The sequence below is a fragment of the Rhamphochromis longiceps genome, linkage group LG3, assembly GCF_057381845.1.
Source record: "Rhamphochromis longiceps isolate RC_006_pf linkage group LG3, R_longiceps_female_GT1.1, whole genome shotgun sequence".
NCBI lineage: Eukaryota > Metazoa > Chordata > Actinopteri > Cichliformes > Cichlidae > Rhamphochromis > Rhamphochromis longiceps.
The window spans coordinates 16330178-16357749 of NC_140559.1; the positions used below are offsets into that span (position 1 = coordinate 16330178).

The window sequence follows — 27572 nt, forward strand, 5'->3', positions numbered from 1 at the left end:
AGGTAAACAGGTGCATTAAGAGTATTAAGAGGTGCCCCAGTTTCAACAGCAGGGGCGTTTCCAGGAGTCTTTCAGAGCTGTGACCCACCAGTGAGGAGTGGAACCCCACAGAGGCTGTCTGTGCTCGCTTAATGTTTTAAATGCTAAAAAAAAGTCTGACAGCACCCTTTACAACATACATGTAACGTATTCATGATGCTAACTTGTAATAATGTTTCTTTTTTGATGACTTTGATGGTCGTAGTCATAGTTACGATCTTCTATAATGTAACTACAATGTTGCAGATAAATCTGTTGTGTGGTGATTTTGTCACCAGCTGTTGCAAACTCAGATGGGGAAGAAATGCTTTTAACCATGGATGGAGCGCCTCCTTCTGTAAACATTCACCATGATCAAGCTTCAGTGAGAGGGGCGTTTCCTGAAACTTTGTTTTAAAGGTCACACAAGGGGGATTACAAACGAGCAAGGAGGGGCTCACAGGAAGTCAGAACATTAACCAAAAAAAAGAAGGTGGTTGGTGTAAAGTGATGGACATAGTTTTTGTTTCTGAACTGAAGCCAGCACACAAGTGCATCAAACCTTCTGATTGGAGAACAGAAAGACTTGTGCTTATTGAACGCTGCTCCTTTACTCAGTGACCTGATTAAGTCTGAATGATTTCACAAGTTTATCGGTTGTGGTATTCAGCTCAAACTAAGTGAAACAGGAAGTTCAGAGAGAGTGTGCTCGTTGCACGACGCATCGTTGGCCTCACGACGTCCCTCTCTCACCACCTCCAACTTCCCAAGGCAGCTTGAGGCTTCATTAACCAATGAGTGACATCACAGTGTCCATCATTTATGTACAGTGTGTGTACAGAAGACATTTACATTTATTTTGATGCTGAAAAGTCATAATCCTAAAACTTGTAGGATGAAGATATACAGCAGTACTTATTGTACTCAAGACTCATATTTGTGATGTGACGAGATCATAATTTTTGATATCTTAACATTTGCATCGCTTTAATATTGCAGCTGAAGGTGGTTTTAATTACTCTGAGAAGCGTAATACAAACATAAATGGGTGTAACCACGGTGACGCAGCCCATTAGTTTGTTTTTCCTGTGATTTCACACCGTATGTGATGAGCGAGCGGTGGATCTGACTTTGAACAACAGAGTAGCGAAGAGGCATTTTCCTGTTGACTTCCTTATAACGGGAATGTTTTTGAAACAGCAGAACTGGCGTTCATACTTCAGCATTAGTTTGAAGAGTGGGCGTGGTCTGCCTAACAGAATTCTGAAGGTTACAAAAAAGCTCAATTAGGAAAATGAACACAGGGGGTTTTGTTTCATTTCGATTTATTTTTTAAGTCTTTAGGACAAAAGAATGAAAAATAAGAAAGAAAAATTTTAAATCAAAATCAAAACAATTGAAACGTTTCAGCATGAATATTAGACAGTTGAGTTCCAGTATCTGATGGATTCCTCACAAAAATGACTCTAGATTTATTTCAGATTTTTCCAGTCAGAAACTTCCTGTTGTTCATTTTCTACTTTAAACTTACACAAACATAAAGATTACACATTAGGGAGAATAATGAAGGTACATTAATGAGGAAAAGGGAACCAAAGATATCAATTACTACAACTTAAGCGTCAAAATGTTCATCTCTTATTTTCATTTTGAACTTGAAACACATTAAAAAACAATTATGGAGAATATTAAAGGTTGATTAGAGGTTTACCAGGATGAAAACAGGAATCATTAGGCTGTGTTGTTGTTGCAGCATCAGTCTCTCTACTACAACCTCAGTTTTCACGTGTGCATGCTTTCTGTGCAGGCATGCACACACATCAGTGAAGACACCCAGCAGGACAGCAGGAGCTGGTCTGCAGGTGGGCACAAAGCAGCTTCTAGACACAGAAGCTAACGTATGCAGTTTCAATATCGCCCCACACTGATGTGTAGTGAGGCATGAGCTGACTTCATGGCCTGCCTGATCTAACACTGCTCCATGTCAGTGTGCATGAAACTGATGATGAAACTAGACCAACCCAGTGGTTCCCAAATCTTTATTTCTGTCCCAGTTAAACCTCCACCACGAAACAGACCCAGTCTCCAAAGGCTCCAACAGCATAAAGACAGCCTAGAGGTCCCACAGAGACCACGACCCACTAATGCAAACGTCAACCCTTTAAACAGGTGAGACATCATAAGAGCCAACAACCTTACAGTTGTGATGAAGGGGTAAAGACAGCATACTTTGAAAAACAAGAATATAATTTAAACCAGAAGAAAAAGTAGAGGACCTATGATAGAGCCATGTGGAACTCCACAAACAATGTTTAGCCCCGCCCCCTTCTTCCACTGAAGGTTATTTTTACAGGTTTCAGGTTTTTGATACTCTCAATTACCTTGTTGGTTACTGCATTTCTGTACATGTGTTATGCTATAGAACCCAAAAATATATTTATATCAGATTGTAAACATGTTTATTTCTGTAATGTTAGACAAATAAACAAAGGACTGGCTCACTGGAACCTCATGGGACATTATTAAACTGCAGTGCTGCTTAGTTTGGGAACCACTGGATCAGGATCAGGCCAAATAATTTGACCTTTTTTCACATAATTGAGATATTTGGTTGGTAGCAGAGGGGAAAATCACGTTCCCATAAGTTTTGATCAGCCTGAGTCAGTCATGCCTGTTACCATGGTCACTGTGTCACATCAGATTATTCCAGAGCCACAAAGTCTTACTTTATGTGATGGAGTGACAAACCACACGTAGCTCATCTCTCACAACAATTTAGTCAGAGTCACACTTAAAGCAGCTATTTTAACGTTTTTCTTCACTGCTTTCAGACTAAAAATCAATTAAACTTTTCACTGAATGAAAAAGGAGAAACTTCCTTTTGTTCTGAAACATGAGGCAGCGCTGTGTTCAAAGTTCTAACCATCCAACCTAACCTAAAGCCACTGCTGCTATGGTTAACACAAGGTTCGCAAGGGAAGAGTCGCAGCGAGCGTCTGAATGGCGGCAGGAAACAGAAGCTTGCACGCCGCCGTCTGCTCAGGCCAACTCCTGCAGGTAGTAGTAGGTGGCGGCAGACAGCAGCGCGCCGCCCAGCGGGACAAGGACAAAGGCGGCACACCTCCTCCACCACCTTGCCGCCTTTGAGCGCTCGTCGTCCACCTCCTCCCTTCTACCCCGCTTCTTGTTCCTCCGCCCTCCTCGCTGCTGCCGCTTCTCGAACGCCTCCAGCTCCTCCTGCACAATAACACAGTTTGAACAGACTCCGACCACATCAACATCCACCGTCATTAATCACTCGCAGTTATTAGCTTTACATGTTGAAATGAACGTTTGAAAGTCTGAACCTTCTCCAGAGCTAAAAGGTGGTGCAGGTGGAACAGCATGAAACTCACCTGAAGCTTCCTCTGCTCCTCCTCCTGAGCCGCTCTTTGCTCCGCCTCCTTCAGCTAAACACACAAACACACGCAGAGTGTCAGTGTTTGTGTGTCCAGGTGTGAACCACTCAGAGTCTGTACAGGTGTGTGTTTATACCTGGCTGACTTTCTTCTGCTGTTCTCTGCAGATGTCGTCACACTCAACAGCAAACTGAGGCGACAGCGAGCACAGCACCTCCTACACACACACACACACACACACACACACATGAACAGAGCTAATGTCAGAGTCCTGCAGTGTGGAAATGGTTCTGGTTATGGAAATGGTTCAACTTATCCATATTTCATACCAAAGAGTAAATTTGTCTCTGCAGGTGTAAAACAAAAACTCACATTAGAAAAAAAAAAATCTCTCTCGCTTATTTGAACACACTGAAGTCAGATCACATTACAGAGGCAGAGCCTTCAGTTTTCAGGCCCCTCTTCTGTGGAACCAGCTTCCAGTTTGGATTCAGGAGACAGACACTATCTCTACTTTCAATATTAGGCTTAAAACTTTCCTTTGTCCAGATGACCCTGAATCCTCTACAGCTCCACTGTCGACCCCTCAAACATCCAAATGTGAATGTTTTTACATTTTTAATGTAGGAAATACTGTTGGAAATATGTTGTCAGTAGATTAGAGGTTGTGACTGTTTCTTAAACTGCTGAGAGTGACAGAGTCTTAACTGAACTCGCAATACCAGACACCCTCCTCAAAGTTAAATATAGACAACCAAAACACCCATAACACCACCAGTGAAATCGTCTATCCAACCACGAATCTAATGAGTGATCATTTTTGCTTTTTCTGGGGTAAATTAAACATGAAGGAATCGTTTATAGTATTTCCACTTTAAGTCCCTTTGAAGAAAGTGTTGAATGAGACTTTACTGATGCTCTATCATGACTGATGTCATTAGAAGTAGAGATTCAACCCTTCTGATCCTGAGATGTCCACAGTTACATTATCATCAACACTTACACTGCACAGGTATTCCTAATAAAGTGGCCACAGTGCGGAGTGCTACTTTTGGTTTTACCTTCTTGATTCTCTTGCAGGGACACCGGAGCTTCACCTTCTGCTGACACGTCTCCTCACACACACCTGGATGGCACACCTGCTTACAGCGATGGCCACAGCTCAGCTGCACGCACACACACACACACACGCACACACACACACACAGATTAATTGTGGCTGCTGCTGTAGCGAGGCAGAGCAAACTTCAGCTCTGTCCAAGAGAAACATGAAGCAACCGTCGAACAGTGAAATGAAACACTGGCTCCGCCCCCACGGTCGCTTTGATCCTTTCACGGTGGAGGAAACGTCACCACCATCAGTCTTTAGCTCCGAGCAGCTGGACCGCAGCTTGTATCGGACTCTCAGCAATGTCACATAAACTAAAGGCTGAAACTCAAACAAGTTTTTTTGTGGTTTCTTTTTTGTTTTGAAATGATTGTGAAGAGTTTCAACATCTCCAGAGGAGACGAGCCGACTTCTGAATTTATTTCTTTTAACCCGGCGAAGTCCAAGCCAGCGTCTGACGTCTTTGATGCTTAGCAGCACAGAAAACACTGAAGCTTAAGAACCATCAGCTGGAGTTTGTTTTCATGAAAGCGTCACAGACGCCACCTCTGTGCCAGATACCTCAAGTGTCACCTGGACATTTGTAATGCTGACAGCAGCAGCAGCCACACAGTGACCAACAGTCTGACATGTGCTGGTAGCAATGCAGTGCACAGGGAGGAGCTCAGATCAGGTGATGAAAGTTGTACAGGATGAAGCTTAGATAATAAAATAATGAGGATGATAATTCCTCAGGGAGGCTCATCTCGCATGCTGCAGTCTTATTGGCCTTTACAGGCTCAAAGATGCCCCCCCCCCCCACACACACACACACACACAGACACACACACAGACAGAGAGGAAACACTCTTCATAGAGTTCCTAGAAGACCTGATGTGGCGGTAAACTCAAATCCTCATGCTTTAACTTCTGTACGATATGAAAAAAAGAAATGTTCTCTTTTTCTTCTGTAATGATTTATGAAAACACACATCCACTGCTTCAGGACTTCACAGGGTTACACCGATCGACACGCTGAAATAAACACCTGAAGGGTCTTTAGACACTTTATGTTTCTTACTTCACGGGAACATTTTGGGATAAATCATTTTTCAGATCAGCCAACTGAACGGAGAGAAAATCGAACTGAGAGGCTGAAACCTGCAGAAGAAGAGAGTCTAAACACCACAGCGCTGCAGCCGCTCCATGTTTGTTATTCCTGCTGTGTGAGTGTGTGTGTGTGTGTGTGTGTGTGTGTGTGTGTGTGTGTGTGTGTGTGTGTGTGTGTCTTGGCTCTTCAGAGCTGAAGTTACAGCTGAATGAAAACAGTGTTCTGACAGAAGGACGCACACGAACCACCGCACTGCTCAAACATTTTACTTCAACTGTGCTTGTGCGTGTTTAAGTCGCAGAATGAAAACACTAAATCACTCCCAGGTGAAAGGAAAGCACGAGAGCGAGACTGTTGGTGTTCAGCTGGCGCCACACGGCTAAAGCGATCAGAGCGATGGCGCTGAGCGGACGGCGTTGTGTTACTTCTGCTGTGTCACTGACGATTATTGACGATTGATAGGAGGAGGGAGAAAAACAGGAGGCGGGAAGAAGAAGAAAAGAGGAAAGGAGCGTAGCAAGAATGGAAAGAGCTGGGACCTCCAGAGCAGTCACACTTTAATGGCACTCAAGGCTGATAAACTAGTCCCATGATGCACTGGGGCCCTTAGGGAGGACACCACAGATGGAGTGGGGTCGGTGCTCATACCTCTTTGGGACACTGGTTGTTGCAGGAGCTCAGGGCCTCCTTGGTCTGCTCGTCGACTGCGGTCAGCTTCCTGCAGAGAGCGATCGATCGGTCAGCAGTAACACTGTTAGTTCACACACGTTTTATTAGTGATGAGCTGCTGATCACCCGGAGCTCACAGCAGATAAGGAGCCTTTGTGTTTATGCTGCTGCACAGTGACACTGGCTGAGCGTCGGTACCTGCAGACGGGCTCTGACACACACCTGGAGCAGCGACGCTCTCAGGCTGCCCTCTTTAAAGCCTGCTCACTGACACAGCTTCACTGATCCAGGCCTCACCTGAGCAGCACTCACCTTTGACCTTCGTGTTTCAGACGTGTTAATGTGCAGGCCAGCGGGTCTCAAACACCTTGTCCACACACGTGTTTATATCAACAGAAAACAGCCTCACACACATCGCCGGGCCTTCTTTTCACAGCCTGAATTAGTTTGAAATTGAACCGACTGTTCAGAACGTCTTGTGAAGCTCGATGTCACAGTTAAAAACATCCAGCTGGAACAAGCCTGGACTCACGGCACGGTTTGGAAACCACAGCTGGAAGTGAGTTGGGCCCTACAGAAAACCACTTCACACTCGTTCTGTTGTTGTGTTTTGCCCCTCGGGGCCACCGAAGACTCGGGAGAAGTTCCAGATTAGTCGCCAAGTGTCTGAGTATGTGCCAGACTTTAAAAAGGACTTCAGTTTCCTCTTAAACAAACACGCCTCCACTCATACAGACATTATTTTACACATGAAGGTAGGCAAGAGTGCTTCAAATAAATCTTCCATTGACGAATAAGTCAGACCACAGAGTTACAGTCCTGTGCAGGTCTTAAACCACCCCACACTTTGTTGTCAGGTTTAAAGAAGCAATGAAAGGTCTTAAATAATCAGGCCACATCTGATCTTAATGAGCTTAGAGAACTGTAGCACTAGAGCACCTTCGGTGTACACCGGGTGTTTCATCTTTCCTCACTGTGTGTTTGCCACCTCTGTCCATTGAATTATTCATTTCTATTAATCTCCGGCTCTCTCCCTCAGCTTGCCTTCGTCCTCACACCTCTCACAGATGCCCCCCTCCCTGAGTCTGGCTCTGCTGGAGGTTTCATCCTGTTAAAGGCAGTTTTTCCTTCCCAGAAATGTTTCTTATTTGTTAAACCACTGATCTGTAAATCATTCCAGTGCTGCGGCTGCACATAACAGAAAACCTAACAAAGAACCAAATTTAAATGGCGTCTTTGTTCCCTAAAAAACAAACACACATCACTCGCTCTCATTCCTTTAGTTGAATCTATGAAAAATGCCAAAGATAAAACAGTTTTACGGACATCAAATGGGATTTTTGTACCAACAAGGTGATTCCCAAAGTGCTATTAGCTGAAAGCTTGGCATATCTCAGCATGCTGCACAGTGTGTCCTTAAAGAAGGAAACTGGACACGTGGAGGACAAAAGAAGAAGTGGCAGACCTAAAAAGCTATCTGCAGCAGCTGGACGGTGTCTGAGCGCGACACAGGGCCTGTCGCTTCCCCTGATCCAGCTCCACGTTTTAATAAATCACTGTCGCACATTTTCTAAGCAAAACAAAGAACGATGGGTGACGCGAGACTTGCTCTTACTCATCATTGCAGTCTGACAGCTGGCTCCCTCTCCATATAAAACACTGATATTACTTCTCTTTAAACGCATTAACATCGACCATCCTGTTAGTCTCAAGCATTTTTGTTCCTTCTGCTTCAAATTATGCAGCAAGAAGCTCCGCTTTGATTTAAAAAGAGGAAGTTAAGAGAAGAAAAAGCTTCTGATGAGTCTGCCACCTTTACACAGCAGTCGTGACTTTATCGTGCTTTGTCATTTCAAACGAGGCCGTTCATGTTTCCAGTCATGCCATCACTCTGCCTTTGTTTACATCATGTAGTGAGTGACTGGTTTTGTTTATTCAGGTATGATAAATCATGTGTTTGTACTGACGTGCACTCCACGTAGAGCAGGCTGATCTTGCAGTGGCACCGCTGGCGGATCATCTGGCTGCAGGGGGGGCAGGCGCCTGGGTGACAGGGGCGGGGGCAGGAGTGAGGGCAGCCGGATGGGCGGGGCTTAGAGCAGCCCTCCTCACACACCTCGCACTGCAGAGAGATGAGATCAGGTGAAGCAACCAGTAGGATTACTGTGAGTAACAAACACCAGAACACTTCACAGTTTCTCACAGGTCGCGGAGTTCCACAGGGCTCTGTTACCGATCCTCTACCTTTTAATTACTAAAATATATACATGCTTGCAAAAGCACAAGGTGCCTCATATTTAACAACTGTACTCTATAAATTACCTGTTTAAATTTTAATTGGGCTTACAGATTGTATTATTAAGGCCTGGCTTCTGTAACTGACAGGTGGATGATGACATCAGCTATTTGGAGTCCCCGGACGTGACCTCGGCGCATTGGAGCATTTTTAATGCACTTATCTGACCAATAACATGGCTGCTGTGTTTAACTTTACCAACAGGTGGTTCAAGACGTCTGAGCTCCAGTTTTGGTGAAATTTGAGGATTTATTTGAATATTAGAGCACCAGTTACCAGGTTTCTGTGCGATGGCAGAATCCAATGGGTAGTGTCATAGTGGCTGTTAGTGGAGACTCAAAATTAAACACAATATTTCCAGGATGTTTGTGATCATACTGGATGATGTTCTGTTGGTGACTGTAGCTTTACTAGTGCAAACAAAAACAAGGGGATTTTCAGCCTCTTCCAATAAGATACTGTTACTGATGAAGTCTAAGTGTGAATGTATTGAATGTATTGCTACAAGGTGCCGCCAGCAGCAGCATTACATCCTGTAGTCCAGGTCGTGTTCTCAGTAAAGTACAACATGAGTGTTTAACACTTTAACAACAGAGTAACTAAATCTTGTAATAAATTACATTTCAGTCCTGTTGACCTTCATCAGGGACTTGATTGCAATTCCTTGAATGTGTTAGTGGTAACCCAGACAGTGGGACTTACATTTAACTGTAAACATCACCACCGTCAGGCTGCAGCTCCAAGCAGCTCATACCAGACTCAGTGATTTTAACTGTAATGTAAAGGCCTGTTTAACTGCACTCCTTCACCTGCTACACCCGTCGCACAGTCAGGTGATCATAAACGTGTAGTTTGTCACATAAAAAACAAAACTATAATACATTTCCTGTTGGGAGGTCGTACTCTTGGGTCGCTGTGTATAACCAGCTGCTTACGGCCCTGCTTTTTCGTCACCAGTATCCAGTGTCATTTGAAATACAACTACAGCGCTCCACCAACGCTCGCTGGGTCAGTAGTTTCCTGCTTCACAGTCCAGTGGTGCTCAGTGGTGTGTTTGTTGTTTCCACCTTCAGCAGGACTTTTCTTAGATGTGTGCAAAGGATTCTGTTGGTGCCATCATTCATCATTTCATCAGATTTCATTGACAGACATCTAAACAAGGTCCTTACTGGATTGCTGTTAACCAGATGACACTCTCTGCTGCAGGAGTGGTTGCCGCAGGTCAGAGGTCGTCCGCAGGGTCGCTTGCAGGAGAAACGACCCTGACGATGACACGGCACCGGGCTGACCTGCCGAGCACAAACAGAGTTCAGCACAGACCCTCCATCATTAGATCTGATGACCTCGTCTGGAGGTGAACGAGCGCCTGTATACGAGTGTGTTGAATACCAAACGACTAAATGAGATGAAACGCAAGAGACTTAAAAGAGCGAGAGAGATACAGAGAAGGACAAAGCAGATGAATAGAAGGAGGAAGGAGTGAATGAGGAAGAGGAGGTCAGAAGGACAAACTAATAATAAACGGCGTTTGGAACGAGGGAACATGATGGAAAGGAAAACATTAAGGAGGGGAAGGACGGTGGGAAAGTAGCACAGATAAAAAGAGGAGTGCAGGGAGGAAGTAATAAATCTACAAAGACAGATACGTGGAGCCTTCGTGCTGGAAACCAGTGTCGATGACCAGAGAGGAAGAAGTGCTGAAAGCGTTAAGCCGCATCATCATCACTACAGTTTAAAGAAACAGAAGAAGAGTGAAGATGGAGGCTGTGACCAGGCTGGCTCTTACCTCGTGTTCTCCAAAACAGGCCCTGAAAGACAAAAACAAAGACTCACTGCACCGCTCACCTCCACTCACTATTCACACGAGTGTCCTCGTTAGGCTTCAAATGTTTACTGCAACCACTCAAACTCAGCGTTCGCTCGTTTGCAGACGATCAGATACTCAAAGTCTGTGCAGTTTTATGAAATTCTTCCACAACTTGTAGATGCAGTTTATTTCCTCCGATCGGTGACGCTCTGCCTCTATAAGATGCTCTTCTCGTACCCACTCATGTCACTGACCTGCTGCAAAACAACCTGATCATCTCTAACATCTCCCTGCAGCTGATCGTCTCTAACATCTCAGCTGTTCTCTTTTGCTGGGACGACGTGTTGGTGCCAAATTCACTACAATATTTAGAATATTTTTCATTAGATTTAAAAAATAATAATAATAAGAAGAAGAAAAGGTGTATCTGTTTAAACAAACAACTTGGATATGGTTTTACGATCACAGTATTCTGCTTTTTGTGAGTCCAGACTTCTCGTAAACATTTTTTAGCCGTTTGGGGCTTTTTCCTTTAACTTTGCTTTTTATTTTAACCTTAAACGTATCCACCCGTTGCAGGCATCCATTCACTTCCATTCAGCTGATTTATTTCCATATTTTCCAGTGGACGAAGAGATTGACATTGACCTTAGAAAAGGTCAGAAGCTGGAGCAGCTGGAGGTCGAGGGATGATGAGAGACGTGATGGAGGAAAACAAAAATAAATAAAATCATTGACTTAATTAAATTGAGTTTGGCTTTTTATATACGTCATCTTATTTTGACTTCGTTCAATTAGTATTTTAATGGCTGAATTGTTTTATTTGAATGTGCGCTGAAGTCAGAATGGACTTTACTGCATTTATTTTCTTTTATAATGTTTACAGAACATCACGGGGGGTTGGGTTGAAATGTGCTCGGCTGTTGGTTGATTATCTAACGCTTCCTGTTTTTCCGTCGGCGCAGATGAAGACAAAGTGTTGATACACGCTGCTTTGTTTGCAGAGTTGCTCCGATGCTGTTCTTTCCACATTTTAATGAACTTTTATCACATCTTTGCACATTATCCATCGACTTCCATGCATCTAATTCACCTCCATATCTACACTTGCCTCGTCAGTTTTACATCACAGTCCATCACTTCTGATAAGTTTGTAGCTTGAACCCATCCGCTGGAACGTTGAAGGCAATATAATTACACTGCAAAGCAAGACACAAGTAGGCAAGCTTCTTCATGTTTCTCGTGCACGGGAAAGAACCGGACAGGCACCGTTCCTTCGCTTGACCCCAGTTGCTCTCGTCCGTTCTCCCGTATCACTGTCCTTTTATTGAGGTTTTTTTTATTGAATATGCATAGGTTCATTAACATATGACGTCTACATACACACAAAGAGTACCTTGCCTGTGTGTGTGTGTGTGTGTGTGTGTGTGTGTGTGGACTGCCGATCAAAGGGTCAAACATCCTTGGTCAGGAAGAGGGTAGCCTCCCCCTCCCCCTAGATGGTTCATCCTAGATAACACGGTGAGGAAGTCCTGCAGTTCATCTAAACAAAGAGCACTTAGACTAGAACAGACGCAACTACGTTAATCCTACCATAAAACAATAAGACACGGTATGACCTCTCATGCTCCCAAAGTGCTGTCTAATACACACAAAGTTTGCAGACTATCAAGGATCAAAACCTCTACCAATCTACAACTAATTACAAAACTCTAAGCATATATAAGTAAATATTTCTAAGCATAAATGACAATCAACAATACAAATCTAACAACTTCTCTCACATAAAGTCCCTTCGCTCCCATTCTTCCCATTTACTTCCATATTTTCCAGTTGGTCCACAGCATCACTTAGTTTATCTGATACTTTTTTCACACTGTAAAACAACATATCATCACCCATCAATTTAAAATCACCCACTTTCCAGCTGCTCATGCTTTTACTTTCACTTCAAACTTCATCTATTCCGTCCTTTCTTTTGCGAGCATCCTTGTTATTTGTACATTTCCCAGCTGCCTCAGCTTCTGCTCCGTTCATTAACTTTATTCCGGTTAGCAGCTCACATCCTGTCACTACTGTGAAAAACTCCATTTATTCTACTTAATTTCAAACATGTGTCTGTTTTGTTTTTACCGACTTCAATCACTTTTTTAAACGATCGTTTACTTTGGTTCATTACGCGCCGACCTCACGTCACCTCAGTCAGTTCGTGTAAACGCTGTGTGATGGTGAAAACAGCTTTTTCACTTCGCTTCTTTCAACTCAATCGACTCCCACCATTCACGGCCGCTTGGTCACATCACATGATCACTTTCTGGCACATTTTTAGAAAACGTGACTCTGTGCGACCCCCGGTTCATTTGTGTTCGCTTTGCCTCGACATGCCGACGGAGAGCCGCGGACGACCGGCTCCAGCAGAAGTTTGACTCAACATCGTGTGTGCGTGTGTGTGTGTGTGTGTGCGTGTGTCTGTGTGTGTGTGTAGGGGGGATACGGCGGTTCTCACACACCCACACAGATGGCTGATGTTGGTTGTTGACTGCGTCACTGAGCTGCAGGCAGATGGCAGGCGGAGTGTTTTTTAATCTCAGGTCTAATGATTCGTGACGGGACCAAAGCACCTCAGTGTGTGTGTGGGTGTGATTTGTGTGTGTGTTTAGGGGTTCTGGGCACCACATGATGAAAACACTTTAATTATTTAAAAGGCCTCCAGCTCCTCGGTTAAGCGTGGTTCGGCGTCTGCAGGGAGCTCGGCGCGTTACATCATGTTTTACATATTCATTGAAATCTAATTTAAGGAAATGTGAAGCACTGTGCGCTCGCCCCGGCACAGAAACACTTTGATTTTCTGGTTCTGCACATGTTCAACATTCTGAAAAGTAAACCGATCCACGTTTGCTTCTTTGGCGATGCTGATCAGAAACATGTGACCGCGCTTTCTTCACCGCTCTGCAGCAAATGTTTGCCTTTCATGGACGTACGGCTCAATCCTAAAAGGAAAAACACTTTTCTGAGACCAGGTTCACATGTTGGCGGGAAGCATGCACTATGAAGCAGGTTCACCGTATCCAGGACATCTTTCTGTTATCGGGGCTCTTTTACTGTGACATGATGCTGGTTGTCAATTACAAACTCCATTTAAAAGAGTTAGCATGTGTGAAATAGAGCGACGTGAATGAAGAGCTGTCGTTAAACAGACTGAAGCACCGGCCAGTAAAGTCCAGCAACCTCCACCAACCAGTCATTCCAACTTTCATTCACAAGGAGATTGACGTCGGGAATATACGCTTTCCCCGAGCGACCGCTGGTTGTCATGGATGCCTGACAGGTCTCTAGGTCTGTGTGATGCTGCTTAGGATAACATAACCAGTTTAAACTTGTACGACATTAAGATGTTTTCAAACAGTCTGACGAACAGAAAAAACCAGGGTAAGATTCCTCCTAACCGTCTCTGACCAGCTACAATCTCAGGGATCTTCCAGAAATGGTGATGCTATTTTCCATAGATCTGATTGGTCAGTAGGTGCTGATGTCATACCTGTTAACCTCTTATCTAAAGTACGACCTAGACTGGAGCAGGATAGGTGTTAACTCAACAACCACTAATCCTGTTTTGCAGACTGCTCTGTGTTAGAGCTCACGTCTACCTGCTGCTGTGATTGAGAAGAAAGTGTGTGTGTGTGCGTGTGTGTGCGTGTGTGTGCGTGTGTGCGTGTGTGTGTGTGCGTGTGTGTGTGTGTGCGTGTGTGTGCGTGCGTGTGTGCGTGTGTGTGTGTGTGTGCGCGTGTGTGCGCGTGTGTGTGCGTGTGTGTGTGTGTGTGCGTCTTACGTCGGTAGGGGGACTTGGCATGGCGGGCAGGGCAGAGCCTTCTTGACAAACGCGGGCTCAGACGGCTGCTCCCACGGTCCAGCTAAGTGAACCTAAACCACACGGAGAAAAAACTTGTTGGTGGAGCAACACAAACACTTTGTCCTGTGTTTTCTCTCTGAGAGGAAACGGGACATTTTCTGCTTTATGGGGCTCGTGATGTTGATAAGATGTTTGACAACGGCGCTCGCAAACACACAGAAGTATGCGCTCGAGTCCACGGCATCCAGATCTGAATAAAAAGTACTTCAGCATCAGCTTTAAGCACCAAAACTCTGAGAACATCTGCAGATTATTAAAGACGCACTCAGATTTATGAATTATATTTCATACTAACCATCTAAACCACGATACACGTGCAGTGTCACACAAAGTGAAACTTCCTGCTAAATCTGACTGTATAAGAAACAGGAAATGGAAGTAATAAAGTATTTAGTTACTTTCCAGTAAAGCAGTCGTTGTTTTTTATTCGTTTAATTCACTTTATTCACTTTTAAAGCTCTGAAATGATTCTGGTGATTGATTCTATTTAACACAAAGAATCTGGAAAATAAAATAGTCTCAGCGCTTTCAGAGTAAAAGCATCTGAAGCCACAGCTGCTGCCTGCACCTCAGTGTTTGGTGGTTTTGTCGGAGGTCAGCAGGCTGTGCATCACTTTCCTCTCTTATCACACAGCCTGGGATCAGCACAGATCCCAGAGAAACAAGAGGACCTGAGGTGGTCCTTTACCTGCTGGGACTTGACCAGCACCACGTCGTGGCAGGGCTGCGGGCAGGTGTGGCTGCAGCTGGGCAGCGGCAGCAGGCAGGGCTGCTTGCAGGGGGGGCAGGTGCCGGGGTGGCAGCGGTGAGCCTCTCGGGTCGGGTGGTGGCAGGACGGAGGACACCTGAGGACAGCAGATGAAACTTTAGTGAGACCTTTCTGATTCCTGCTTTTCTTCTCTGCCCGTAGCCAAAGCCAACAGGAGCAGCTCATTACGGGTCAACGATCGGCCTCGTTACAGCAGAGCACGACGAATAAAGGAGTAAAAACAATTAAAACTCAGTTAAAGCATAACCCGCTGTGGCTCTCAGGCACGTTTTAATCAAAGCTCTCAGGAGACGTTGCATAACTGCAGAACTGTTATTTAAGACTGCAGGAAAACATAGGAGTGCTGCGCTTTTAACCTCCTCACTGCAGGTTTGCCCTCAGGATCTAAAGCACAGGTGTGTGTGTGTGTGTGTGTGTGTGTGTGGTTACCTGCAGGCCTCCTTGCAGCGAGGTGGTTTGGTGGTCCTCTCGCGGCCACAGGGGACGACAAGGACCGTCGAGCCGCACGTGCACCGGACCTCCACCGACTCTGGACACGGATAACAGCTGCCTGAGTCGGAGAGGGCGACATTAAAGGGCAAATTCACTCATTTTCAGATAAACCGGGGGGAACGTGATCATCAGTAACAGAGTTTATCATATCCTCCTATTAGAAATCCTCCACTGAGCTGAGCAGACCGCCCACCTGTAAGCCACACAGATATAAGCGAGGCTGCCATATCGCGGCATCGGCCCCTCTGGCCGTCACCAGTAGGCGGCAGGTGAAGTGTCTGAGCCGGGGCTCGTAGATATATCTTCTTCCACTCGATGATTACAGAAAGCATTCCCTCATCCGGTTTTGTCTAATATGTTTAGTAATATTACTACAAACACATTCATGACAAACACGAGTCTTTCCTGTTCAGCAATCAGATAAACTGCTGCTGCTCTGTGAGACGTTGGCAGGTCTGCCTGCACGGCGTCAGTCGACACTCACTGCTGTGAAGACTTCCATTAAAATAACACACCGAATGTTTGGCAACAGACAGGACTGAGTGGGAGACTCGTGTCTCACAGCTTGTGCAGATAAAGCCTGAACAGCAGATGCTTTTCCTTCTAAAGGAGAGACGTCCAAACCAGGAGCTCTGCTTATTTTAGACTGTGGGGCAGGAGAACATCTGTAGTGCCATCGATGGACAAAGTAATGTAGGCTGAACTTAAAGGGGACATCCTCTTGGGCTGCAGCTGGTGGTGCTAGTTTTGTTCTGCACTGGAAGCTCGAAGTTTGCTCGGGCTGATGTGAAGAGGTTAGAACAGGTTCATGAGCCGATCAGAGGCCGCAGAGTGGAACAAAGACAACCAGCTGCAGTCCAAGGCTGAGTTCCTCTGCAGGATGAGAGACTCAACCAACCAGCTGAATCTGGTTACCTGCGTCTTCCTGGGAGAGCCCAGACATCCTGCTGTCAGCACGTGCAGCTGATGGATACAAACGCAGGTCAACCAGAGAAACCATCAGCCTGGAACAGACGCCAACCCCTCACTTCCCCTCTGCGCCTCTCTTGACTTTTTCAAGATCTCGACACACATGAAGATCTAAACTTGCAACTCCACCCAAACCACGAGCACCACTCAACCCTTTAGCAGCCAAGAACCTCGGAGGTGCATTCCAGCCGGTTTGACTTTGACGTAAACTACCCAAGTGCAGGTCAGAGGTCACTGCTTGATGACCTGTGCCCCTACCAAATGAAGGTCCCGAGAGCACCGAACAAAACCGGCTGTCCTGAAATATCCTGAAACCAGGGCAGCGTGGTGGAGTCCTGCAGTCCAGCAAGGAGGCAGCCGATTATGTCGGCCTGTTATTTACTTGTTGCAAAGAAATCAGCAATTAAAATCTCTGCAAACTTTAATCACTGACTGAAGAAAACATGTCCTCCCCTAACACCACAAACAGGATCCACATCTGTGGGAAACAACGTTCCCACTGAAGTGATGTTAAAAAGTAAACACAGGGTGGGGTGGTTTTATAGTTTCCATAGTTACACCAGTCACAATATCAAAGTTCACCTCTGCAGGTCAAAATATACCGAGTGAGGACACACACACACACACACACACACACACACACACCCCCCCCCCCCCCCCCCCCCCCCCCCAGTGGCAGCTGTTATCTGCGTGGCAATGCGTTGGCAGTGCTGCAACCTTCTCCCTGCTCCCTCTTGAAAGGTCAGAGCAGCCAATCAGCACGCAATCACACCAATAAATTGACTTTAATCTATTCAGCCAATCAAGAGGCGGATGGATGAATAAATTATCTGTTATCGCCCAATCAGGGAACAATAGACGCAGGAAGCTGTCTGTTATTCAGACACAGACACACACAGAGCTGAATGTTTGGGAGAAAGTTGACCTGTTTCCTGCTGATCGTCATTAATTCCCTTTATCAAGGACTCGAGAGAGTGTGTGTTTTCTCCTGTGCTATCAGCTGGAAGAAATGTCAGCGCACACGCACACACACACACTCATACACACACTCACACACACACACACACACACACACACACACACACACACACACAGTCTCTTAAGTAGGCCAGAACTTCTCAGTTTGACCTCTCACCTTCATCCAGCTGTGAATCCTTCAACACTTCACAGCCTATCTGACAGACAGGAATGTGATGTGACGTGTGTGTTGAGAAGTTTCAGGTCCGTCCACGTCTGCTCAGAGACTCAAACTTTCTTTACTGCTGGCCCCTAAACGTGTTTGTTTCTGCTGTGACGTTTAACACAGGTAGTCTGACTGCTGGAGCCCCCGGTGGACACGAGAGGAGCTGCAGCTGTTATCACCTATGAACCTGAGCCTGTTACCAAACGAATGATCATCACTGATCCATTCATTCCAACTGATTTGAATGCCGCTGTGATTCTGCACGTAATCTATCTAAATGTAATCAGATTACTTACCTTGGTGACAGACTGAGGGACACTTGTGGTTCCGACAGCCCAGGGTTCGGCCGCAGCTTTGGTCGCAGGGGGGACAGTTACCGGGGCAACACTGAAACACAAAGCATCGTGGGAAACAGGTTTATCTCTGAGGCACTTCTTCTTCTACTTCTTTAATACAGGCGACCGCAGCTCGTCCTGCTCTGCTGTTTGGCGCCAAAATCATCAAACATGTGCAACAGACGTCATCGCGTCGTGTTATTTCACACAGCTACGAGTAACTCTGTTCACACAGGACTAACAGAGGTGGAGGGCGGATGCAGGCTCGTCTGGGTTTTGCACCCTAAAGGTCATCTCACGAGAGAAAGCGCCGGCCCCCGCCACCCTGCAGCCTCCGTCAGGTGATAAGGAGCTTTTATTATGGAAATGGAACTTCCTGTGATTTAATGTATCAAAGGTCGTATGAGCTCCGCCCCCAAATGTTCCAGATTAATAACAGTTATATTAATCAGCCGACTACTTTGTACTTGCTGTCTACACTCTGTTAGTCATGAAGCGTGTGGACTCAGTGTTTATTTGATCAGGTTAACGTCACGGCCGCTCCTCTGCAGGGAGCCGGGACTTTAAGAACCGGCCGTTTTGAGCTCTGCACATTGAAGAAGCTGCAGGTTTCTGACTGCCTCGGTGAGTTCAGATGTAACTGGGACTCCCACGTAGCTGGACTGGAGTTTGGCACAATCCATTTTTCCAGCTTTAAAATCCTGTAAATGTCACGTCTCCACTGAGAAAGAGATTTTCACGCTGACGTTATAAACGCTCTGCTGGGTCAGACGGAGTAGAGGGGTCTCAGGTGGCAGACACCAGCTGCTGCTAACCATCTTCCACAGCTTCATAAACATCTCTTACTTCTACGAACACGCTGTTGAACTACACAAAGAGCGACTGTGGGCTTTCAGAGCGGGGCTCACTGCTGAGAAGCAAACAGATGAAGTAGATTTATGAGATAAAACGAGGAGTTTGATGGGAAAATGAAAGCTAACGAGACCGTTTTATAAAAGAGCAGGTGCAATAACATTTACGGTGCCAGAATAAAAAGGGAAAATCTGCAGCTGTTTGGGCTTCATTAAGTATTTAAATGCTGTTGGTACCAAACAACAGGCTGAGCCACAGGATGAGACAGCGAACATTAAAATGACTGAAAGCGCCCATTTACATCTGAGCAGGTTGGCCCCACGGGTCTGACAGCGGGCGGATTATTAAACCTCATCATGTCACATGTCAGACGTGGCGTCAGACAACCTTTTCCTATCAGATTAAACTGATCCGATGCCATCAGGGTGACATTTACGCCACAAAAACGAGACATCGTTGCCGTCACGATCAAAGCGAGACACCGGGACGAAAGCGTGGGGTTCCCTCTGCGAGTGGGTCCTTCAGTCACTGCTCAGACGTTTCATCAACCCTGCGTTGAGCTCGCCTTCGCTCTCTCCGAGACCTTTAATCCACCAGAGAAGAGGAAGGCGGAGGTATGAAGGGTCTTATGTGTGTCATTATGCAACCAGCCTCCCCGCAGCTGATGGAAAATCATTTATTTAACACCGAGAAGATAACAACTCCAGAGGCTCCAGATGTTTCACTGCAGGAACCATCAGAGGATTTGGTGGAACATTAATGTGATCACACTCAGAGTGGAACAAATCTGAGACACTACACACTGAGTGGGCGATCCACACACACACACACATCCTCTGGGTCTAACTGTTCCTGCCTGCTGCATCGCTTCCTCACTATTCTGATTCCCACCTGTGCAGACTCACAGTTTGTACCCTAGAGGCCATGTGTAGGAGTTTTACTGGTGACATGATGATTTCTTTGTGCAGCTCTGCTTGTTTTGTGGTATAAATCAAGTGTACCTGCTTTCTTTATAGCCGTGCTGTTTCACTGCTTCATAAAAACTCAAATTCGCTGAGTTCAGTTGATCTGGAGCCAAGATGAAAGCTCCAAGGCTCAGCTTCCCACATACGGATTAAATCCAGGACCACAAACCTTAAAGAAAGTTTTATTTTATCCTGGGAGTCGATCCAGTCGAGTGTGGGAACCTGCTGAAGGGTTTCTGTAGGTGAACCAGGAGGATTACTAACAGTGTGTACTGTGGCTGCAGCTCTCTGTCTCCCTCTGCTGGTTACTGTGCCGCTCTGCTCGCCTTCATTTGAATTGTTTCATCCACATTAATGACTAAAATAATCCTGATTATCTTTTTTTTTTTCAATAATCTAGAAGCCCAGACTTCACAAATGTGATGCTAACCAGTGAGAGCTGAAACAGGTGAAGCATCTCCTGCAGCCAGGTGTGAGTTTGTGCAGACTGATAGCTTCTAATGAGAACGTGGACTGACCTTCCTCCTGCACTGGTGTCTCTGACAGTTCCTGGTTTTGGGACACTTGGAGTCGCACAGGTATTCTTTATGACACGGCATCTGCTTCCTGTATCGGCCACACCTGCACTCCTTCTCCACCTCCTGCAGAGACACAGAGCGGGGCTCAGCGTGTGTGTGTCTGTGTGTGATCAGTGTGTGTGTGATCAGTGTGTGTGTGTCAGAGACCTGTCTGCAGGTTTCGCAGCTCCCTCGGTGACACCTCATTGAACAGGTGTGCTTCAAACATGCCAGACGGCGATCGCACGTGTCGCCGCATGGCTGCACTTCCTCTGTACACGGCAGAGACGACTCTACACACACACACACACACACACACACACACACACACACACTTAGAAAACAGTAGCATGGAGTGGAAACCTGTGTGTGTTTGCGTGAGCACTCACTGGTCTTTCCGCATGGACACGTCCTGCTGATGGAGCGAGGACATGGAGGACAGTCGCCATCGCAGCACACCTCCTCACAGGTGTGGTTCCCACAGGAGAGCGGAGCGCCGCACACCTGCGACAGACAGACAGGTGAGTGAGAGGAGGCGGGGCTTCCTGCTCTCAGAATAAAACTAAACACATCAGACGAACCACACCGTCTCCACAGCTTTAATGACTCATGTTACACTTTCTGACCCAGCGAGCAAAGACCACACAGAACATCTCGTCTGGAACATCTGCAGATTCTGGCAATAAACAATCACAAATCCAGCTGTGCGCTGCTGCTGACACACTGCAAACACACCTGCTGGCAGGTCCAGCGGGGGCTGGCGCAGGGCCTCTCTGCCTTCTCTCTGCCGCACACACACTTCTGAACACTGACTCTGGGACAGGGCGCGCACTCTGACACACACAGGAGAGGGGGGGGTTTCAGGCGGGCATTTTGGACAGCTCACTCGGGACTGTGTTGAGTCACAGTGAAGCTTCACACATGACTCCGTGTGTGTGTGAGAGACTGTGTGTGTACCTGTGTGACACGGCTGTGAACACTTGTGCTGTTTGCAGAGCAACAACTTTCCACACGGCTGCTGACACGACCAGGCCTGCAGAGAGAACACACAGTGAGCATGTCACCAACACCCACAGCACGCTGTAAACCTGCAGACGGCGAGGCTCACCTTGTTGCTACAGCGACGGGGGAGGGGCTGTGCTTTGCCACACAGACAAGACACCGACACCATCTTTGGACATGGAGGGCAGGGGCCTGAAACACACAGCTTTAGGAACATTTCCACGCTCCCAGCTCAGAGCAGTTTGTGTGATGTGTTTACTGAGGATGCAAAACTGTAAACCTGCTCGTCCTCTGGGGACGAAGCCCAGTTTTTAAGGATTTCCAGGATAACTCCATTTATCCTTTCTGTGTGTGTGTGTGTGTGTGTGTGTGTGTGTGTGTGTGTGTGTGTGTGTGTGTGTGTGTGTGTGGGTGGTTACCGGGGTGACAGAGCAGCAGGCAGGTGTGTCCACAGGCAGGTTTGAGCTCCTTCTGACAGATGGAGCCGCACGAGTGAGGAACCAGCCACGGATCAGCTGGAGGATCCTGAAGCTTCCCACAGTAACACGTGTACCTGAACACACCACAAAAAAGCTTTTAAACTCTGAAGTTTACAGCCAACATTTATTTTTTTAATTCAGCGCCTTCAACACACCGACCTGTACCATGTGATGTGTTTAAAACTTCCCACAGTCCGATTAGTGATTATTTACTGAGATAAAAGATTAAGGACAGAAAATCCTCAGCTGGGAAGAACCCAGTCAGCAGAAACACAAAGAGACACAGGTGAGACATGCTTAAACTTTTAAAGTGACTGAAACTAAACTGAAAACCTAAATTCAAAAGACAATAAAATGAATCCATGACAAATAATTACAAAAAAACTATATGTAATATAAATTAAGCATTTCTAACAGTAAATACTGAGATTGAAGCACAAACAGCATGAAACTACAGTGTGGAGTGTGGCTCCCCCTGCTGGAGAGCAGCAGCACAGCCGCGTTGTGTGAAGCTGGACAGCGTTCACATGAGATACAACAAAGTGATGTACATTTGCTCTTTCTCTCCAACCTATGGGGCGATAAACACTGCAGCAGGTGGCAAGTTACAGACACTTCACTCGTCAGAGCTCACGTCCAAATAACCTCCCACAACTGGAGCTCAGACTCCTAAATGGCCCGTTGTTATAATTAACAACACATCACAAAAAGCTCCAAAAGGCACCAACAGCACGAACAACAGCAGCCACCTGTCAGTCAAAGAGGCCACGCCCCCAACAACAACAACTTCCAGCCTTAATATAGTTTAAACTGAAACAAGTGAACCAAAACATCTTTGTGTCAGAATGTCAACATGTTTATCTGTGCTGTAAAGCTGGAAATGTTAACATGGGCCTGAGTGAACAGAGTGTATTTCAGTGCTTCAGTGTTCAGCCATGGAATCTGTTAAACAGCTTACTGCTCTCTGTCTGCTTCAAGATGGATTTAACTCGGAACTTTGAAACTTTGATTAAACACAGGAAACAAAAAATATCAATAAAATAAAAAAAATCAATAAAAAAAAGAGTACAAGTTATAAAATCGTTTCCAGAAAGAACTGAAAACTGAATAAAACAGAAGACTGTGGAAAGACAAACCGATACTGAGGATACAGGAACACTAAGCAGCATCACCTCACAATGATCGCATGAAGGTTCTGTAGGGATTTTGACATTAATAGATTCAACGACCGTGTAACACCTCCAGCAGGGACAAAGTGTTGAATGAACGTCAGATATTTGAAAGAGTCAAACCTTAAAACCAAAGAATTTAAAAGTCTGTGTTCATATTCTTGGAGCCTGTTAGGAGTCGGTGGGGCAAGCTCTCACTAATACTTTCAATAAAACAACATTTCACATTTATATTTAACACATTTGAGTCAAAATATCAAATATCTGTACTTTAGCCATATTTGCTTCAGCCTGTGGGGATGAAACATGAACTCAAGCACTCACTCTCCACAGGCTGACATGTTACAATATCCAACTTTACAGCCAGGAAAGCTGTTCATACCCCCTTTATAACAGCTGTACAGCCGAAACAACCTGCAGAAGCTTCACAGAGTGTTCGTGGAGTTCCACAGGGCTCTATTATTGGTCCTCTACTTTTTAAAAAACTCACCTCTTTAAATTGTATTAAGGCTTAAAGTTTGCATTATTATTGGTGTGTTTTCTTTTAATGACACAGGCAGCTATAGCTGTTAGGTAACTGGAGCCCATGATTTGAACCTTTGCACTGTGTTTGTGCTGTTTTAATGCAATTATCTGACCACATTATCGCTTAATGTTTGTTTTTAATGCTACTTGATTATGTTACTGTTAAAGTGAATTTGCAGAGTGGATTTAGCACTGAGCGTGGCCTGTGGTAACTCTAAAGGGCGGGTCGATAAAACTGGGCACACAGGATAAAGAAATCAAACGTACCTGTTGGGGGTGGCACTGGGTGGATACTCTGCACGGCACTTTGGACTGAGGGGAGACAATCAGACGCATTAACTGATGATTATTTCCTTACAACCGCCCAATCTCAAAGTGAGATTTTATTAATTAACAAATGAAACATTAGAAAACACGACTCCATTATACAGACAAGTTTAGTTAGTAAACAGAAACCACAAAGAGGAAAACCCCAACTATTTCCAACAATCAATTTTAAACACAAATGTAACACAGAACTTTTCTCTGGTTAGACAGCTTTATTAGTGTGATTTTATCAGCTTATCAGTAATTAGTTCCATTTAAAATGATGTAATTGTACTGAAGAATCACCCTCATGCCAAATATTATTTAACCCTCGCCCATGTTTATGGATTTATCACGTTCGGCTATAGTGGTAGTGGGACTCTAACGTGTGAAGGGCTTTTGTTCCTCACCAGGGCCACGGGTGCTGCTTCTGACCAAAGTCTTCATCGGTGACTGAGGAGACGAGGAAGACCGAGTCTTTGGCCCACTTCTGGATACAGGGCAGGTGGAAGAGGGAGAAACAGCTGGAGCAGCTCCACACCTGGATGCACACACCAGATATCAGAGTTCAGTCTAAAGTGGTCTCCCTCTCTGGTCCTTTTAATATTTATAAGACTTTAAAACAAACTGTGTAAAGAGCACATCACATTACAACCAGCCAATCACACAAATTCACAGGTTTGTAGAAATACTGGAAAAAGTCACTACAAGCTGAGACTCATGGGTAATGTAGTATTATCTACTAGTAGTGGTTGACTAGAGAAGGAAATAAGTGATGAAAGCAAACAGTCTCCAGGGTCAAAAATAGTTCACTAACTTTTACACAGAGGATGTCTGAGAAATTATCAAAGAAACATCTTGAAGTGACCAAAATGACCCCAGACACCTCTCAAAGATATTTACTTTTTCCAACTACTTACTTAAACCTTTTACATAAATACAATCAAGAAGTAAAAACTAAAGAGAAAAAGACAAGATGGAACAATTCTTTTTAAAAAGCACAAAAACCTGAGAACCACATGATTACAATGCTTCTGACTTTCTGTGAGATCTGCTTCTATGAATGTGACAAAAGGAGAAAATCGGCCTCAAGCTGTCGTTAAATGTTCTTCAGAAACCAGAGAGGTGACGTCAGATCAGTGAAGCTGAATCAACACACAGCAGGAGATCAAAGTGTGTGTGCACGTGTCTCACCGCCTGTGTCCTCTTCACCGAGGCGATGCAGATCAGACAGGTGAGTGCTCCGGACTGAAACAGGTCGCTGACGTACTGACCGGTCCTCTGCAGGCCAGTGGCATCCCCGCCTACACACACACACACACACACACACACACACACACACACACACACAGGGAGTGAGCGGGAATACCACAACATCTGCGCAGCTTCATATCAGGCTCACCTTACTGTCTTCAAACATCTGCACACCCGGTAAAAACACTGGTAAAACAATCAATTTAACCAGTTGATCTTCACAGTGGTGTTGCCACGGCAATGCCTGGCTGCTCACCTGTCTGGTCGGTGTAGGTGGTGAAGGCGGACGCCAGGATCTTCCCTCTCTTTCCTTCCTTGTGGTCTCCATCATCGATGCTGTTGTCGTCTTCATCAGAGGAGGAGGAGCTGAAGTGGCTCTCGACCAATCGCTGAGCAGCAGCCTGGTTGGATTTCCTGATCTCCTCAAACTTGGATTGGACAGCCAAACCTGAGGACCACAGGGAAGAATTAATAAACTCACACCAGCCACACAGCCGACAGGGGTGGTTCATGGAGCGTTTCATCACCATGCGGAGGTTCAGGCGCAGAGCCCGTCTTCGTCCTGACTCCTCTTCCCGTAGCAGTGCCTGGCCTCTCTCTCTCCCTCTGCAGGGGTCGCGACCTTTCAACCTGAGCCTCCTGACTCCGGCCACGCCCGCGGCCCTGCTGTCGCCAGGCGGGCTCCATGGCAACTGCCTCTTGCCTCTGCAGAGAGCAACATATGTGAGAAATGATTGAAAGAAGGATTCACAGTTTATCAATTTACCCACAATGCACCTGAGATTTTCTCAGTACTACAACTCAGCCTCCACCAGGATTTACTCTGAGGGTGCAAATACTGGATGGCTTCATCAAATCCTCAAAAGTTATTTTTTGGACACAAACAATGAGCTGGGGCTGAGGTGAGAACTTTTCACTGATCTGCCTGACTTTGTATGGATGCAGCAGCACAAGAGTTTCCTCTGTACCATCAAACACACACCAATACTCAAGGATACATCAACAAGCTTAGAAAACGAGTAGAAAATCCAATGAAAACACTGCAGCAGTAAAAACAGAAGTTCTGAGAGGTCTCTGGTGTAGACATAGAATGAGAGCATTGATATATGTACAATTTTCAACTATTACAGTACTTTTGGCCTTGCATGCATTTAACCAGGTATCACCTCTCTCAGGAACTTTAGGAGTTCAGCTTTGAGCCCGACGTCTGCAGATGTTGCCACTCATTCATGTTTATCTGTCTCTGCAGCAGCAGCGTGCCTTTGTTAGTGGATTTAATGCTGCAGAGGTGAATTAGCAGATTTTTGGCTGGACCCTGGTTTGCGCATTAGGGCACGTTTCCACGCAGCAGAGGGGTTTTATACGTGATTCAGAGCTGCCTCAGCCTCACCGGAGGCTCTGCGCAGCCTCAGCTTGCCCTCCTCAGGTGCTCACAGCTGCCTGACAGCTTTACCTGACACCTGGCTGGGTCTTTAGCGGTTACCTGACTACCCCAGCTGTCCCGCTGAGTCACAGCGACACGAAGCCGGACTGTGTCTCTCTCCGCCCGTGCACCTGACCGCTGCACCTGAGCACGTACACCGCAACACGTTTACACCGCGCATGCTCACGTTAAAGGCCAAATTCACTTCAAAAGTGCTGCTAGCCGGCTAGCTGCAGCAACCCAACTGCCATTCAAACTCCAAGAAAAACCAGGCGGAAACAAGCGTCACTTCCGGTAAACAACATTCACCAAACTCTAATTATCCACACAAGCTTCCGGAATGTTAATATTTAACTCCAAAGACAATCAGAAAACCTCATTTAATGAGCAGTTATGAGCTAAACACACCTCAACACTCAGCACAGTGGAGCCAGGTGCCTGATTGTCATGCGTAGTGCAACGCGGTGCATGCCGGTTCTTGTAGTTCTCACAACCAAACGTCGTCTGTTTAGCGATTTATCCAAGAGTAAAACTACATATCCCACAACCTCACACACACGCACACGTGTACGCAAACGCACACACATACGTGTCACTGCACAGCTGCAACTTTAGTTACTTTTTGGTTGTTAATTTATTAACAATATAAAAAGCTCATTTAGGGCTAGGGTCTTAGATCAATAATACAAAAATGTGATCAACAAATAAAACTTTATCGATCCCGTGCTTTGCGGTAGTATTAACATTTCCTACAGCACATTTACCTACATTAGTTTCCATCTGAGCTCATCAACATTTCTATGTACTTTTAATCAACAATAATAATAATAATGAGGAGAATGCACTGGAAATGAAACAAGCCATTCTGATTTTCTTATAAAATATCTTTATTTCAGCTTTTTGTTCCAGATTCAACATAATTATCATTCATATTTTTTGCATAGTTTAAAAAGCACAAGTCGCAGCATAAAAAAGGCGATGGATGTAGAGAGCATT

At 45.6% G+C, this 27572-nt stretch overlaps 1 protein-coding gene across 3 annotated transcripts; it reads right to left on the reverse strand.

Annotated features, from left to right (window-relative positions):
• Positions 1 to 1326: 1326 nt before the first annotated feature.
• Positions 1327 to 27045, reverse strand: nfxl1 (nuclear transcription factor, X-box binding-like 1). 3 transcript variants are annotated; one of them, XM_085401689.1, is made up of 25 exons: positions 26985 to 27045; positions 25681 to 25858; positions 25410 to 25601; positions 25094 to 25203; positions 24310 to 24440; positions 23861 to 23905; positions 21840 to 21973; positions 21527 to 21612; positions 21376 to 21451; positions 21154 to 21251; positions 20808 to 20922; positions 20587 to 20711; positions 20380 to 20502; positions 18006 to 18096; positions 15495 to 15615; positions 14985 to 15141; positions 14216 to 14307; positions 10366 to 10387; positions 9749 to 9868; positions 8251 to 8405; positions 6263 to 6332; positions 4478 to 4582; positions 3553 to 3633; positions 3414 to 3467; positions 1327 to 3255 (listed from the first exon to the last, which is right to left on the reverse strand). In XM_085401689.1, exons 2-25 carry the CDS (start codon positions 25838 to 25840, stop codon positions 3058 to 3060), a joined length of 2661 nt encoding a protein of 886 aa, XP_085257815.1. In that variant the 5' UTR covers positions 25841 to 25858; positions 26985 to 27045; the 3' UTR covers positions 1327 to 3057. The 3 variants fall into 3 exon arrangements, with proteins under 3 accessions (XP_085257815.1, XP_085257816.1, XP_085257814.1); XM_085401690.1 differs by lacking the exon at positions 26985 to 27045 and adding an exon at positions 26637 to 26932; XM_085401688.1 differs by lacking the exon at positions 26985 to 27045 and adding an exon at positions 26320 to 26932.
• Between the last annotated feature and the right edge of the window lie 527 nt (positions 27046 to 27572).